Below are 17,088 nucleotides of genomic sequence, written 5' to 3'. Positions count from 1 at the left end.
TCTATGACAAGTCAATACAACCCCGTGTTCTGTATTTAATGATGTGGAAAAATTTCTAAAATACTGTCTACCTAAACATGTTTCCAAAATGCTAAAAATCTAATTACTGTAGATCCTGATGAAGATATGTGACAAACATATTGAATTTAATTACCTATTTTGCAGACATTTTTAACTTAGAATCCACCAAGAGCATTTAAAAAAAAAAAAAAAAAAAAAAAAAAAGGAAGATGACAGGTAGTTCTGCAGCTACTTCTTTTTACAGGCTTTTTTTTTTTTTAATCTGTAGCATATGCAAAATGTTTCTGATATTTTTGATGTTACTCTTTAAGAAAACACTAAATAATTTTGAACTCCCCTAAGAAATGCAGGAAACACTAGATTAATCACTAAAACATTGTCAGATAAATCACAAAATCCAGAATCAAAAACAAAAGGAAAAAAAAAAACACCATACACTAGATATGATTTACAATAATTTCAGGCTACATTCAATTGTACTCACAGTTGACACTGGTCTCCTTTGATTCCTTTAGTTGTGCAGAAACATTTTCCTGTTTGCATGTGACAAATCTTTGCATGTCCACTGCACGTGCAAGCTACAAAATTGAAAGAGAAAAGATTTATCCACCTATATTGTACTTCATAACCAAAGGATTTTTCACAGATATTAATGCTATATTCTAAGACATTTCCTACTAGCTGTATTTAAGAAAAAAAAAGTTATTACTTCAATTGCATTCTTCTTTGAAGAACATTGTACTAGTACATCAATTTGTTTATTTTCTGTGAAGAACTCTGCATGTGTTGATAGGTGCTCTCCACCACAGATTATTGACAATATAAAGCACAGCAGCTTGAGGAGAGCCATTACGGTCTACAATTTCAACATGCCTTCATATGCAGCATGAAAAATTATTAATACATCTTTTCTATACGGGATGAAATCCTGACCAATGACAAAAGCAATGTCAAGATTCCATTAGTTTTGAATGTCTAACTACAGAAAGTATCATTGCAGATGCTTCCTAAAATGTCTAATGTATCTGGAACTCTTAATTTTTAAAAGAGTGAACAAAAAGAATACTTTGAAACCATTTGAACAAAGTCTGAGTGAATACTATATCAATACATATTGTATATTAACTGTAGTTAATACAGTAGCTATGGGTCCACAATAAGACTATTCTAGAATTTAAAGAAATAAAATAAAATCCTGAAGCTTGGAAGGGAACTGGTGGGGGTCAATATCATTACTCCACTCTACTGTCATTCTTTTTTTTAAAAAAAAAAAAACTCCATGGCTAAAGTAAATCTCTCCACAGTGGCCTCTTCACTGCCACTCATGTTGCTTGATGGATTCCCATCTCAAGTCAATCTTTAATGTTCCAATTTTTTATTTTTTTTTTTTTAATTTTCTTTCCCATGTTTATAGGAATGACTACTTTGTTTAGGTAGTCGTTCCTCTTTTCTACCCATGCATACAAAACTTATTAACCTCCCTCTGGTAAATATGTCATTAAGTCCCCACCTCATACTGGAATAATGATCTGCTGTTAATCACACTATAACGTCTTTCTTTAATACAAAGCAATTCTGAACCTACACTGATGATCATATTATGTTTTCATTGAAGTTTTCATTACAACTAAGATAAAAGATTTAATACGTGGGCTTGGGAGTAGATATAATACTAAGTAGTGACTTGTATATAATAGAAGTTTATTTTCCACTTATTAATCTTAATATTGAAATCTAGTTTTTAATTTCTATCAGAGGAATTGAGCTTTACTGTTCCTTTTCTACTGATAAAGGATAATACACTATGAATACTTCTGTGTCCCATGCCACACACCCAATGCCGTGTGTCCCATACCACACACAGTATAATCTCTCTACCCCAACCCAAAAATAAAATGGAAAAAAAGGCAAGCCAGACTAGAACCACAATAATACATAAGGTACCGCTGACAAAATTCTTCAATGCCAGGAATTGTATGATTTGTTCAGCCTTCCAAACTTGTTAAATAGCCAGCTGTAGCTAAAGGAGGGGTTCTTTCTGCAAGATAGAACACAGGAATGTTCTTTCCACAAGATAGAACACAGGAAGTTCCGCACCAACATGCGAAAGAGCTTCTTCACAGTGAGAGTGACGCAGCACTGGAACAGGCTGCCTAGAGAGGTTGTGGGGTCTCCTTCTCTGGAGATATTCAAGGCCCGTCTGGACGCCTACCTGGGCAGCCTGCTCTGAGGAACCTGCTTTGGCAGGGGGGTTGGACTCGATGATCTTTCGAGGTCCCTTCCAACCCCTACAGTTCTGTGATTCTGCGATTCTTAAAGAGGTACTAGAGTTTTAAACTGTCTAGGGCTTCCTCTTTGGGAAGCATTCTGGAGCTGCTTTTCTTCCTCAGTCATAGTTGTAGCCACTAAGGAAAACAGGAGCCAAATCTGGGTGAAGGCTTGATATTTGCAGTTACTACTATTCACAGTATGGATTCATGACATGCAGTATGCCATCCATCCACAAAAATTACTTCAGTTTTAAAACACTCCTTACAGCCTGCATACAAGACATATACAATTATCTGAAACCATCTCACTGCTTCCTCACAGGTATGTATACTCCAAGTATGATCTCAACCCTTCACAACAGATGTTCATTGAAGTTTTACTCCTCATTAATAGTTATGTTTTTCTAAATCCATTCACGTCTTCCTCTCTACATGTTCTTGAAATGACTGTTTAGACACTTTCAGCCGAAAAAGCCTGTTCTCAAAAGTTAATTTCAATTGTGTAAAATCTTCGCTATTCTATCAAAGAAAAGCAAAGGAATATATCATTAACAGCTCATTCTACTTATGGTTAATTGCTATCAATAGCGAAGCACCGTTACAAGACAGCATAAAAACTAAGGGAGCTAAAAGGCTGCATTTCAGAAAATATTCCAAAAGCTGTCAATATGTTGAAAAATACAGAAGCTATTGCCAATCAACATTCATTATCACTCCTATAGTTATTTCTAACTTTATATGAAGTAGGTCACAAATGTAGAAGTGGAACTTCCTTTACTAGAGTATCTTTTATTTAGCAAAAGTATTTAAACACAAAGTTATAAAATCCTTTGGATACTACGCATTTTTATTATCATGAAAAAAAAAGTCATAAAAGGAAGTATACATTGCAAAAGTACTAGATGTAGCCATATGAGACTTTCTGAAAGAACAAAATTTCCTTTGACATGACATCCTTCCCAGTCCACAAAATTACTAATAAAGCAAACTTTTCAGCACCACTTATCCCCAGGGACATCTAAATCAAACCAGCATCTTCATAGTGCACTTTAGTGTACTATGTGCCTGCTCACACAGGAGTCCAACAGATACACTGCTCTCCAATCAGCCAGATTTCTCCTTCCATTTTAAAGTGCATCATGCTTTGGTCACTGCACTCTGTCCCTACCGCTAGGGTATTCTGGATTTGTACTTGAGAACCATTAAATAGCTTATAGAACCTATTTTCCCACGGAGTCATGTCTAAATTTTGATTTCTGTGTATTAATAATATATACACATAAAACATATGCTCATAAAGGGTACTTTCATAGCTCATTCTCTCTCCCCAAGAACACTAACACAGCTGCTCCACATCACCTACATTCTCATGACACATATAGGAAGCCTATATGGTACTAATATTAGCATGGATAGACAAGGAGAAGAAAGAAGGAGTAAGAAGACTCAGAACCTTGTTTTCTGGATTCCTTGTCAATGAAAAGCTTAGTTCTGATTAGCTCAGCAGCTAATTTTCTTCTATTACAAGATGAACAGCAATTACTCTTATTGATCGAGTTCCTAGTAATTTAACTGTTCCCTGGACAATACCTTGAAAAAGGCCATCATGAGCTAATCACTTTTACATTATTTTAAAAATGTCATCTGGACAACTTCTCCTTAATGCATAATTTAATTTATCTCAGGCTTGGAATTCTTATTGAAAAGTGGATTCCTACTGATCTGTGGACATCTATGTGAGAAATAATTTAGAAAACAAAATACATATAAGCCTTACCTGCTGTTACTAAAGTAAATGTGAATACGTGCTATCAAACAAATGCAACAGCACAAGCAGCACAATATTACACAATATTCAGTGGAAAAAAAAAAAAATAGATGTCATCTTTGTGGAACACTGCAGGTTTTTTCCACTGGCCTACTTTCAAATCATACAAAAGAAATTATGAACTTTGAATATGAACCATGCTTACTAATTAGTAAACTGCAACCTAAAGCAACATTTGATTTCAAAGTACAGCAATCCTGAAGTCAAAACCTACAGAATCTATAATGATAGCGCTGGTACACAAAAACATATTGGGTCATTAAGTAAATCCTGATTCCACGTTTATACTGAAAACATCCAGGCAAGAATGTGTTCCTGTTATTGTTTTATCAGGAAGGGATGTTTGAAATTTAGCTCAACCAGGCATCCTACCTCAAGAAGATTTTTTCCATTATGTACTGTACAGATACCTGTGTATCTGTTGGGTGAGACAAAAGTTTACAATATACACATGTATGCATGCTTTTTTTTTTTTTTTTAAAGTCCAGACCACAAAGCCAAGCAATGCAGCTCATAGCTGTACAGAGTCTGAGATCAGTGAAAATACATGTGAAACTCAAAGCCTGCTGCTGCTTGTTTTTTAACCCCTCTGTTTAACCATTCTCAGTGAACACATTTCTCTTCTGATAGAACTGTAACTCAATAGTTAAAACTGTAGCTACAGCAATATCTTTCACAGTCTAATGTTAGTAGAAAAATGCCAAACCTTGGAATCAGTTTTAAAGCATATGAGGCAAGCATTCTCAGCTGGTAGAAGTCAGCACAAGAAATGAAATTTACATTTTCTGTTTTTATGTGGTCCCACTTCCCTCAATCCCTACGCATTTCTTTTCGAGAAATGTGGCTTAAATTCCAGCAGCTGCAGCTAAAGCTTGCATCAAGTAGCTTTTTTTTTTTCTGCTAAAAAGGACAGTTACCTTTAATATTGATTTAAAGAAATATTTAACAGGATTCTTCTTTGTAAGAACTCCCTAAAGCTAAAGGAAAACGAAATAAGAGTTAAAATGAAAGCTTTACTTAAAACTTTACATTTCAAATATTTCCCTCTTTTTTTCATTTATATTTAATAAAAGGTTTAAGAGTCTGAGTAGAATTGCACAGTGGGGTAAAGCAGAGTTTTCTGACTGAAAATCCTAGGCTCCCACTACTTAATGTTAGGTGGTGGGAGGATCACATTATTGCTTTTGATTTTCAGTGTCTGTCTGCCACATCAATTAACATATCTGAGAAACCGTCAAGGAAAATTTCCGATTTTTGTGCCTTAGAGTTCTACAACAATTGTATTTGTTACAGATGCTCAGCTACGCACAGTGTGAATCTGCTTTGCCACATCTCTCAAGTGGCATTCAGTTGGTACATTCTCTATCATGATTATGCTTTAAGTAATATCCAATTCTTAACAATAAATATTTCATTTGGGACACTGACCTAAAATGAGAGCACGAAGCACACCTAGACAAACAGATCTGCTGGGTTAGTAGAAATTATGTAGAAACAGAAATCATCTTTATGCTTCTAAATAGGGATCCAAAAGGAAGAAGAAAATCTCCCCAAACCTTTTCCATTGCAAATCCTGATTCACACAAAGGGAAACTCCTAGACTACTCTCATCTTAAAAGCAATTGAGTTCAAGTGAATTGTTCTGAGAATGATTTATTTATTTATTTTTGCATCCTAACCAAGACTAACAGAAAAAGGTTTTTCAAACCATCAGCTGTGGTCTCAGTGTATCACTGAAGCCAATGGAAACACGTCTACTGGGAGTCAAAGCGAGGCACACGCTGAAGCATTTGAAAACTCGTACTGCATCTCTAAAACATGTTTGGAAGAGCGGAAACAAATAGAGTGATAACACCACTTATTATTCCAGAGCAGGGAAAGGCATTCTAAGCCTGGTTTTTTTTTCTTTATTAAAAAAAATAAATAAAGGGAGGCAATTTTTGGTCCTATCCTCAAAAAAAGAATAAATAAAAAAACAAAGCACACCATCTACACAGAAAACTGTTTGTTGTTTCATTGCCATTATAACTTTTGATGTGTTCCACTAGGTGAACCATGGAACAAGATACTACAGAAGAGACAGGTCTATCTGCAGGGTACATCAGACTCTACTGCTGTACGTACATACTCCAGCATTCACAGCAGCAGCATACTCAAACACTTTCAGGAAGTCACAATGATCTTAATTCTCTCTCAAATCTCTCCTGAGAGAAATCAGTGCATAGAATAGCTTGAAATCCTGCTTCAACTTTACAGCAAGTTTAATATAAGGTAACATTCTAACTGTATTAGCTGTTGTTCACATTCCCTATTTCCTCCTAATTTAAATGGTCATATGCAGTATTCAGAATCCAGAAATGAATATCTGAGAAGCAAATGGTTAAAATGGAAGTATACAGAATTTTCTTCTCATTTAAAATAAAAGTAAAAATCTATATACCGATACACTACTGATTTTAAATAATAACAGCGAGTTAAGACTGGGTAATATATTTTAAGTAAAATAATTAATCACACCTCTAGCATACAACAGGGACTGATAGCGTATCATGTCTTTCTTCTCTCATGGGAAAGAAGTACATCTGTCATTCTCTATTTCATTATTCACACAGTGCTAAGAGTTTTTAATTATAAGGTTAAGCTTGAGACTCAAAATAAATGTCAGCTTCTGCTGGATTTTAGAATCATCTATTAGGCAAGATTAGCATTAACCTTACACCTTCCAAAGTAAATTACAGTCCACAAAACTCAGAAAAAGTTGTTACCGGTGCTTATGTTCTCCTCCCTGCCCCCCCCCACCCCCCCCGCCAAAAGCATCAAAATTAGAATGGTCACAGAATGGTCACTATTCTAATACTTCACGTGTGAAAAAATTTGAGACACAGACACATCATTTAATTCAAAATATATTGTTCTATTCTGGTGGAGATTTTATTTCTGTTGCAAATTCCTTCCCAAATGTGTGTAATTTCTTTAAATGAACTTTCAAAATTTACATGAATTATATCATACATTTTTTGTTTGTTTGTTTTAATTATATCAGCTACAGAATTCTACTTGAAAGTATGACTCTAAATTTTAGATGCAGTATTTTGGAGCCACTGAGTTATTCACCTCTATCACAACTAAGAAAGATGAATACAGGAAATAGAAACATGATTCAAAACACTCAAAATTATATAAACTGCCTCCAGGGTGAGTTTTAAGAATGACTTCTCATCACCTTTATGTTCAAGGTATTGATATACCTTAGAAATTCAGTCCTCTGTAGGTGCTGAAAATGATCCCTGACATCAGCAAGATTTAACATCCCATTAACGCCACCCTTGTCAACTATTTTACTGTAGCTGTAGGGTGGACTTTTGTAACAAATCTCCCAATCATCCCCCTGCTATAATGGCTTGGTTTGTTTCATAGAGTGGCTCTGGAGTCCATGAATATAATTTCATAGGAATGAAATAAAACCAGAAGATGGCAACAGGGCCACAAAGGCAATGAAGGGGCTGAAGCATCTTTCTTACTAGGAGAGCTGAGAGAGCTGGGATTCAGCCTGGAGAAGACAAGGCTCAGGGGGAGCCTAGAGAAGGCTCCAGTTGACCCTCCTTGAGCAGAGGTGTTAGATGCTTTTTCATAAATGTTACACTCTACAGATGAGTACAAGTGTTGTTAGGCTGTTGCAACAGTGCTACTGTGCACTACTGTACACGCATTGTGCTCCTTAGGACAGAAACAGTGAAATGGGCTCAACATTACTGCTAGCATCTGATGGATCTTTATTTACTCCACCATTAAACACCTTAGTGTAGAACTTCTATAACTCAAACAAATATGAAATTTTCTTTAAAATAAATACATATCAAATGATGCAGCTATTATTATGAATCAAGGTCTGAGTGGAAAAAAAAAAGCCTACAACTCCTTTCCAACTGAGATTTATATTATGCATACATGATTTTCTTTAAGCAATTATTTTAAATACTTTGCTGCCATGCTAACATTTGAAGAAATCATTAAATTTTAAAAAGATACAAAACCCATGAATATGCTTAAAATATACAAATTTAACCTATTTTTGTCATCTTATATTTAAATATTAACAGAAGTCACATTAGAGCTTTAAAATCAGCAACAGCAACTAAAAACCACCCTAGCAATTAATATTCTAGTTTTAGGCAAATAGCAGTTCTCCCTACTGTTCTGTACAATATGGTGTTTTTAATTAAACAGAAAGATTCTATGATAACAATATAATCCAGTAGAGTAAATCCATGCTGTAAAATCACAACCCTATAGAATTTATTAAATAATAAATCCATGGCACAATTGATTCTGAGTTGCTAGCTCAGCGTATAAACATTCTTGCTGATGCTGACAACTAAAGAATACCCATCACCATTTTCATGAAGTACGCATTTTAGACAATTGAATTTAAAAACATTTATTGCTTAGCCCCCATCTCTAACATAAAGCTGCAAGAGCAAGTTCTCTCTGAAACAGAGCTCACTACTAATGGTACTTTAACTTAATATGTTTGTTTACTTCAAAGTTTATTAAACCAGTAGCTACACATGGATAAATTCCTTTAAGACACCTTGCTGGTTTTGTTCTTGTTGTTACTATTTTTAAAAGGAAAGCTATGACAATGCTATTAAATATTCAGGTGTACTATTTTGTTAATTTTGGTAATGTGCAAGGCATAAGGTGTATTAAAAAAAAAGGAGATCTGGGCTTTCTCATGCAGCGAGACTATGTATGAAATTGCAAGTTTAAACGTATTAGATACAACACTGACATGCTCAGTTTCACTGTAAATGTTCACTTATGTAATCCATTAGTCTACTCATATGAGAACTGCCCCTTCCAAGCCAGTTTGTTTTGTTGTTGTTGTTTTTTACATTACTAGCATAACAAAACTGCCCAGTCATCTATTTTTTTCTAGAAGTGTATATTCATCTAGAAGCCCCTGATACCCTGTTAGCATTCAATAATTACTTTATAAAAAATTCTTCCATCCCATCTTTAAGACAGACACTATAAAAGCAAACAGATGTGCTCAGCAATGCTTATGCAATCTTACTAATTGAGTAGCATTAACATAAAGAACTTCAGTGAAGTACTGAGCAATAAAAGTAAGTGTTGAAAGAAAGCTGGTATTAGAAAATAATAGTAAACACTCCAAAAGGTACACACAGGTCAAATGCAACTATCATTACATAGTGGCATGATTAACCTTCAAGATAAGACAGTCATATTAGACTAATTTGCACTTATAAGTAATTTTATTCTAATTTTTTATGGCATATCCCAAGTTTTCTCTTTTATTGGCCTCACAGCATTTTATTTTTTGTAGTCAAATAATGGTACACAAGACACAAAAACCTTATCTATGTATATTCGTGCAATACTATGGTATAGTTGTTATATACTTGCCTGAGAGAAAACATAGAAGAAATAGAGTTAGCTTTAAGAATTATATAGGTAGGATATGCACAGATTCTACAATCCACCAATATCACATATATAACACACATGCATCATCACCTAAAGCAAAGTCGGCTATTCCCAATATTCATTAAAAAAATATTTTTTTTTCCATATCAATACTGCATTAAACAAATTGGTCTGGAAAAAGCAAATATTCTCAATCACCCAGGCAGCCAGGAGCATTAGATGCTCCTCACAATATGGTATTTTTTTCAATATGCACCAAATCTGTTCTCTCAGTTGCAGTGCATCCTATCCTCTGCTCTTCTTTGATGGGCAGGTACCAATGGGATATCTTTGACAGGATAACCCATTGGATAAAGGAATGTTTATGTTCCCATTCAAAATGAGCAATTCATCCAAACGAATGTGATTTTAACTTCTCTGCTACTTTACAGTCACTGCAAAACATAGCCAGTTTCACCTGACTGTGACCTAAACCTACCAAGATCATTTGATTACTAGTTAGATGATTATTCTTTCTGCTGAAAAAAAAGGCAGAGTCATGCAGATAAACAATTAAAAATCACAAGGGAAATTAAATTAATTTCCTTAGCTTTTTGAATTGATACACAGATTCTAGAAGCAGCATATTTATAAATAAAAAATAAAATAAAGGATACTGTGCTAAACACTTTGAGAAACAAGAAACAGGATGATTTTCTGTTCCAGAAACTAAAACATATTATGGTTATACCAACAAATCTTATAGAAAGCTTCTCCATATAAAGGTTTGCATTTATTCTTAATCCATTTTTACATTTGAGCAACATAGCTCTGCAATATCTGTATTTCATTATTTCTTCTGTTTAAAACATGTATACTGAAAATTGAACTGCTATTTTATTTATTTATTTTTTAATGAATACCTCTCAAGCAATCATACTAAAACCGTCTTTAGTCATCAGCAACTAATATTATAAAGATAGGTTGGAAAACCATCACTTGTTTTATTCAAGTAGATAATGAAAACAGAACCCAGAAGATTAATACTGTAAGACATGATCTTTTTTTCTCATTATGAGCTGAACAGAAGAAATGAATAAGAATTTTGCTGTACCTGACTCTTTCATGCCAATACCAAATAAATATATACTTGGGATGAGAGTACAGATTTTTTTATAGCTTGTTCTTGGGATCATTCAGGAATAATATCCATGGACAGTATTTGCTACTGAAAATCCATACTATAATCTTTCCATAAGAACTCAAAGTACAGTATCAGCAATTTTATTTTCTCCATGTTGATCTGTGAAGAATATGAACTTTTACACTTTGAATAAGTAAACTCAAGAATTCTACATGAAAACATTATTAAACATACTTCATTTGGAGAGGCTTAACATGTCCTATATATACTTTCCTTTTCATTCTTGCCACTTACTTATTTCATTTTTAAATAAAATATGATATGTTATTATAAATAGCTTTCACATTGAATTCTACAGTGGATTCAGTTGTGAGTTTTGTTAGTTCAGACCAAAAATTAAACTCTGTATCGGATGTGTAGTACCAGTTCTTCAAGCATGCAAACATTTAGAGAGATGTTTCTTTCAAATTTTAAAAATGTTATTCCTTAAATTACTTTTGTTGTTTGTGAAGAGTCTTTTCACAGGAAAACAAAAGATAAAGCTAGAATTGCTGAAAAATAAGAAATTTCAGATGTGGCAGACAAATTTTTATTTAGCAAAAACTAAAACACCAGAGCTTTATTTGATTTTGATATTGTTGTTTTGTTAAGGAAAAACACAAACTGATCAGTTTGGATGCCTTCATTGTTGCATATCCTCTCTGAGATGTGTTTAAGCAGACTTTTTCAGACATGAAAGGCATAGTATATTTTATTTTAAAATAGTCTTGAAAAAGACAGCTGCCTCTCTATCGCCAATTTTGAAAATTTGATGAAAGGAAGTTTTTGGTTAAAAGACTGCTATTTGCTCCCTCTATCTAAAGAGAACACACAACTTCCTAAATTATAACAGAAAAAAAAAAAAAATCAAAGATTATTATAAGGCAGTATGAAAAGCAAGACAATTTAAACCACTCAGTAACTATTCATAGTGGCCTTAAATGTCAAAAAATTATTCCAATCCAGAGAGAAAAACAACTAAAATCAACAACTGGTGATTGCAACTATTTGTGTGTATTTGGTCATTCAGGATAAAAGCCCTAAGAAGAGAAATGTCTTGCACAATTTACCAGACAAAAACGGCACAAAATGTAAAGAAGTCAGCAAATCATTTCTCTGTATTAGCCATTAGGAGGTACAAAACACTACTGATTTTTAATGCATTCAACTGTGGGTGAAGTTTTTTCCTCACTTAAATAACTAATGTGGTCTTCCATTGTAATGTATTGCATTTACCACTCAGAAAATGAAGGCAGAATCAACTGCAATCAAACAGAAATGTCATTACAGAAGTTTTTTGCTTTTTGTTTTTAAGAGAATCCTCATTCTAGCAGATGGAAAATTATTTCTGTGATGCCTGAAAAACTATTTTCTCAACAGCCTGTAGGAGGTTTCCAAGAGTCTTATGGACAGGGGTGACCATTTCTGTGCAAAATGACAACTTCTTTACTCTTCTCTCATGTTGCTGGTGGCATGTTCACATGTAAGGTTTCAAATAAGTAACTCCATTGCTTCCTGTTACACCAGGAGTGTCTGTCATACCTCTGACTGAGTGCAATCTCTGATCTAATTTAACTGACAGGCATATAACCAGATAAATAAATAAATAATAAAATAAATTATTTTATGCTGTAAAATTTCAGTATGAAAAATACCATGCTGTATGTCACTTGTCGGGCTCAGCAGCTGTCAAGGGACATATTCAAAGGATTTTCCTGGGAAGGATTACAAAGAGATGCTGGAAATTCTAACTGACTGCAAATCAGATCTCCAGTCTCTGCATTTAGAACTATAAGAATACAGAAGCTCTGAGTGGTTACAGTAACAAGAGAGAGCATGACCTTCTCAGCACCTAGAAAAATCTAGAATGGTAGATTGAGAAACGACAAACAAACAAAATGCCTACTTTTTCTTATTTCTTTATTTCTATTCCACTTGGGACAAGACTCTGGGTATAGTCAAATGTTTATTTGAGTATAAAGTAAAGGCAATTCAGAAAATGTCATCTTAAGCTTAGAACTGTCAACGCTTAGTCAGACACTAGCATCTTTTTAGCCTACACATTGTACCTATGGGAACTGTTGAAATTTCTTTCACCACAAGGTAAACATGTCTTCTTAAGTGACGCACATTTATTTTATTCGGAAATACACAAAAAAGGCAGGACCTAACAAACAAAATCATTACATTTCTGGACTGCTGAAAATTGCCTAGCTCCACCGTGAACATCTTTTGGAAGCCAGTGACTTTACACTTTTCACATACTGATACACAGCTAAGAGAGCACATGCAAAATATAATTCATGAATACTCCTTATCCCTGAAAATTAATTTGTACCATGTAAAACTGAAAAATACAAAAATAAGAATTCACAGCAACTCATTCATCATTGCCAGAAAAGAGGCTACACAACAGCACACAGGACTTGATCTCTAAGTAATAGGATTTCATCAATGAAAGCAATAGAATTACTGCTAATATTTGAGAAACAATCAGATTTACACAGAGATAAAGTAACGTAATATAAATCAAACTGCCGTAACTCTGTATCTATAAAAGTAGTAAGTCTTCATTAATTAGCTCTTGAATTCCCACGCTAAATCACTGGATAGGAACAAAATGTTTGCTACTTAAACAGATTCAGAAGGCATAAACTATTGCTACACTTTTTATGACTATTTAAGATACTTAAGATATGGGAGACGGTTAGCTGCTGGCCAGGGTCAACCCACTGCACTGTCAGCTAGCAGTTCTGTGCAAGCACACACTTTTCCAACAGCAATCATAAGCTGTTCCTAAAACTGGACCACTCCATTGAACACACATATCCTGATCAGGAAAATCAAATTTAAAGAGTTGAGCATTAGCTAAAAACAAACAAACAAACAAGAAGTGGGATTTCAGTGTTTGATAGAAGGTTTAGAGACAGAAGGCATTTTCCTTGAAGTGTAACTCCAGGTCCTTAAACCTAGGATTATTTTTAGCATAAGTACGTCATGGAATACAAATGTATTCTATAAAAAGCTTCCTATTTTTAGCTGAGTTTTTGCTTTTAATTTACCATTATGTTAGAAATCATACTTTATAATACAGTTCTAATCTACAACAAAGCAAAAAGAAAATGATAAGTTTATGCAATGACTAAGAGCATTTTGAAAAGTTTGCTTAGCACATTTTGCTGCACAGCCAAAGAAAAATTGAAAATTAATTTGTTAAAGGGGTTTATTTCTCAATTCCTCAACGAACTTTTTGTTACAGCAGTCTGGTTTTCTTCTGCTTTAGTAATGCAGGACTTATGTTTTGACTGGAGTTAATTCAATTTAAATTCATAGATAAAACAAAGTACAGGCATTTTATTCACTCAGCATTCAGACTGTCTTGAATAATACTGATCAATAAACAGTATTCACTACAGGAACAAAACAAATTTTCAAACCACCTTTTGGGGAAAATGACTAAAAAAAGAAGTACTTGTTCTAACTATCTCCCTACAAAAAGCGAGATACTGAACTTCTTTTGAAAGCTTTATTATGCTATGACCTATTTTTATTATCTTTCATAGGTATTAAGCCTTTTACCTACTACTAAAAGCAAATTACGGTGTTTAAGTTATACTGTGTTTATTCCATAATAGGGTATTGTATAAAATAGGTAATTGGCATCACGTTATCTCCACTCAAAAGTTCTAGAAAATTAAAATTAAAACCACCACTACAGTAAAATGGTATTTCTTGACAGCTCTCTTGTTTATCCAAACCTTCATTTATTTTGCCTAAATTGGACAAACAAGAACATGATTTCTCTTGGAATTTAGCAGCATGTGTGAGCTTTTCTTTTTCTGAATAATTTTAATTTCCAGCTTATCACAGTTTTTTTGTGTGTTTTTTGTTGGTGGTGGTGGTGGTGGTGGTGGTGGTGGTGGGTGGGTGGGTGGGTGTGGGTGTTTTCTGTCAACTTGTGACCCACTGCTTCTTAGAAATCAAGGTACAAAACAAACAGTGGAACTGGGTATTTTTTGAAACTTGGTCCATATACCAGGGCTGAACTCAGTCCAGCTCACTACATTATCAAACATACTATATACATACTATATTCTTTTTTCACTGATTCCCAACATTTGTACATTTTTACATAAAGTGACTTAATTTACATAAGCATCTAAATCATAAGCCTACAATCAACTGAATATCTGTTATTTATATGAATAACCACAAAGAGCCTACACTCAAAGATGTTATTAATTTTTAACTACACAGACACCGTCACTGTGAAAAGAAGGCTTCAAAAGCATAATATTTTACCCAGTATAAAGTTTCTTCTACTTTTTTTTTTTTTTTTTGTAGAAAAGCCATGATCTTTAAAGCATCAGTGAATTCCATAAATGTAGCTGTCTATACACTAGACATTAAAATGGCAAAATAGAAAAAAATAATAATTAAAAAAAAAGTATAAAAAATCTGTATTCCAGGTTGCCATGCCATTAGTTTCAAACACATCAAAATCTCCCATCGAAATATGTTCACTTCTAATTTTTCTTTAGGAAGATACAGAGCAAAATTCTGTTTTTATGGCTAGTCGATGATACTGTGTTCGTTTATGCTTTCTATATTTGTCTTTACTATACACAAAAGTTAAGAGCATTTTCTCCTCATTCTTAGTCCTGTCTTACATATGACTCAAGTTCCCTGAATGTAAGAGTTTGGACTAGAAGTGTTTTGAAAACAGGATTCCACGGTAGAAGATAAAAGACCACATTTACAGCTTTCTTCAACAGTAGTAGAATTCACAAGCTTGTCTCTTTTTTTGATATGAAGTTAGACACTGAATATCCCTTCCACAGTTCTAATAAAAACTAATAGACTAAACTCTACATACTGATGGATTTTCCTTTCCTGCCCCCCATTAGTTATACAACGGTGCAGTTGCTGACCTTTATGGACACCACTGGACAAAAGTATCTAAACTCAAGGCATTGTGGCACAGGCAGAGTCACTATGGAATAGGAACAAACATTTTGAAGAGAAAGTAACAACAATGAATCTTGTACTACTTTTGTATGGTACTTATTTTCCTCTTGGGCCTGTTCTATGTTCTAGACATGTCTGTGCACTCAAAGACCTACTACTAAAATTTGCCACCAATATCACAACCAGCTGAAAAGCATCATTGACAACAGGGATAAAAGCTTAAACTCAATCACAAACTACAAGGCCCCTACTCATACTGACTGGACTTATGCAGCTGAACACATCACACCTTCCTCATTTTGAAAACTTAGATACAAGCAGACAACGTACAAGGAGCTCTCTCAGAGACATACTTCAGAATAGCAGATAAGCTCAGGTTTCTTCTGTCCTTCACACTCCAGGTACTGAAGGAACGCAAAACCACCCAGATCTCCCACCGGCCTCCAACGGGTTCTACTGACTTGATGCATCCCCAGTGCATGTTCACCAGAAGCACGTTTACTTTTACTAATAGTCTGAAGATCCAGTTAAATAAATAAATAAATAAACAAATGTTTCCTGTAAACAATTACATTCCAATTTTCAAACAATGATTACAAATCAAATGTGGGTGGAAGCTGTTGCCTTTGATGTTAAAAATGTCCAACTGTATGACAGAAGAGAAGGAGTCAATCCTGTAACACTACAGACTTCACTCATACTGAGTATCTGATAGGGGGCTTTTACAAAACTTTTTTTTAACATTTTAAACTCCATGATTTTTAAGGCTGATCAGAGAGAGAGCAGTGGGAGTTAAAACACAATGTTCCCAATGTGTTGGTACTCACAGTTTTACTCCTACTGCAAAAGCAACAGCAACAGTAGTGCAATTATGGGAAAACTGAACACTGTTTGGGATGTTATCACTTTATGAAAAAAATGGCAATACAGCAAAGAGCTTAAGTTATCTTATTATTAAATGTATTATATATTCACAGTGTGTCATATGTTACTGTAAAGAATTGTCTCCTGGCATCTCATACATTTAAAGAATAATTTGAAAAATACCTTGCATAAAGAAAACGACAAGATGATAAGCAGCTATAGTATTTTTTTTTAACATTGTCAACTAAGTAGATGATTAATAAGTTTGAAAATAATGCTAAAAATTTTTGCCAAGACAACACAAATTTGTTCCAAGCAATCTCCCATACTGCTTTCTCCTGTTATATTATGCTGCAGTTGGTAGTACACATCTTACTCTATTTTTTCTAAAATTGTATATAAAACTGTTGCTCATTTCCCAGCTATACAGTATAACAGAACCAGAGCTTGAAGAAAATACAATGCTGAGACAAATCACTAAAAGCAAGACAGCATCTGTTCCCATCTACATTTAGAGTTGTTTT

The 17,088-nt window shown here is 34.1% G+C and overlaps 1 protein-coding gene across 7 annotated transcripts in view; it reads right to left on the bottom strand.

Moving 5' to 3' along the window:
- The window catches only part of ATRNL1 (attractin like 1), a 489,972-nt gene that overhangs the window by 335,613 nt on the left and 137,271 nt on the right, over window positions 1–17,088 (bottom strand). For all 7 annotated transcript variants that reach the window (XM_035329979.1, XM_035329982.1, XM_035329977.1 and 4 more), the window contains exon 20: window positions 506–599. In XM_035329979.1, coding sequence (XP_035185870.1) covers window positions 506–599 — 94 coding nt within the window. The remainder of the gene's footprint in view (window positions 1–505; window positions 600–17,088) is intronic.

Source organism: Oxyura jamaicensis, chromosome 6 (assembly GCF_011077185.1).
Source record: "Oxyura jamaicensis isolate SHBP4307 breed ruddy duck chromosome 6, BPBGC_Ojam_1.0, whole genome shotgun sequence".
NCBI classification, from domain to species: Eukaryota; Metazoa; Chordata; class Aves; order Anseriformes; family Anatidae; genus Oxyura; species Oxyura jamaicensis.
This window is presented reverse-complemented; position numbering and strand designations above follow the sequence as displayed.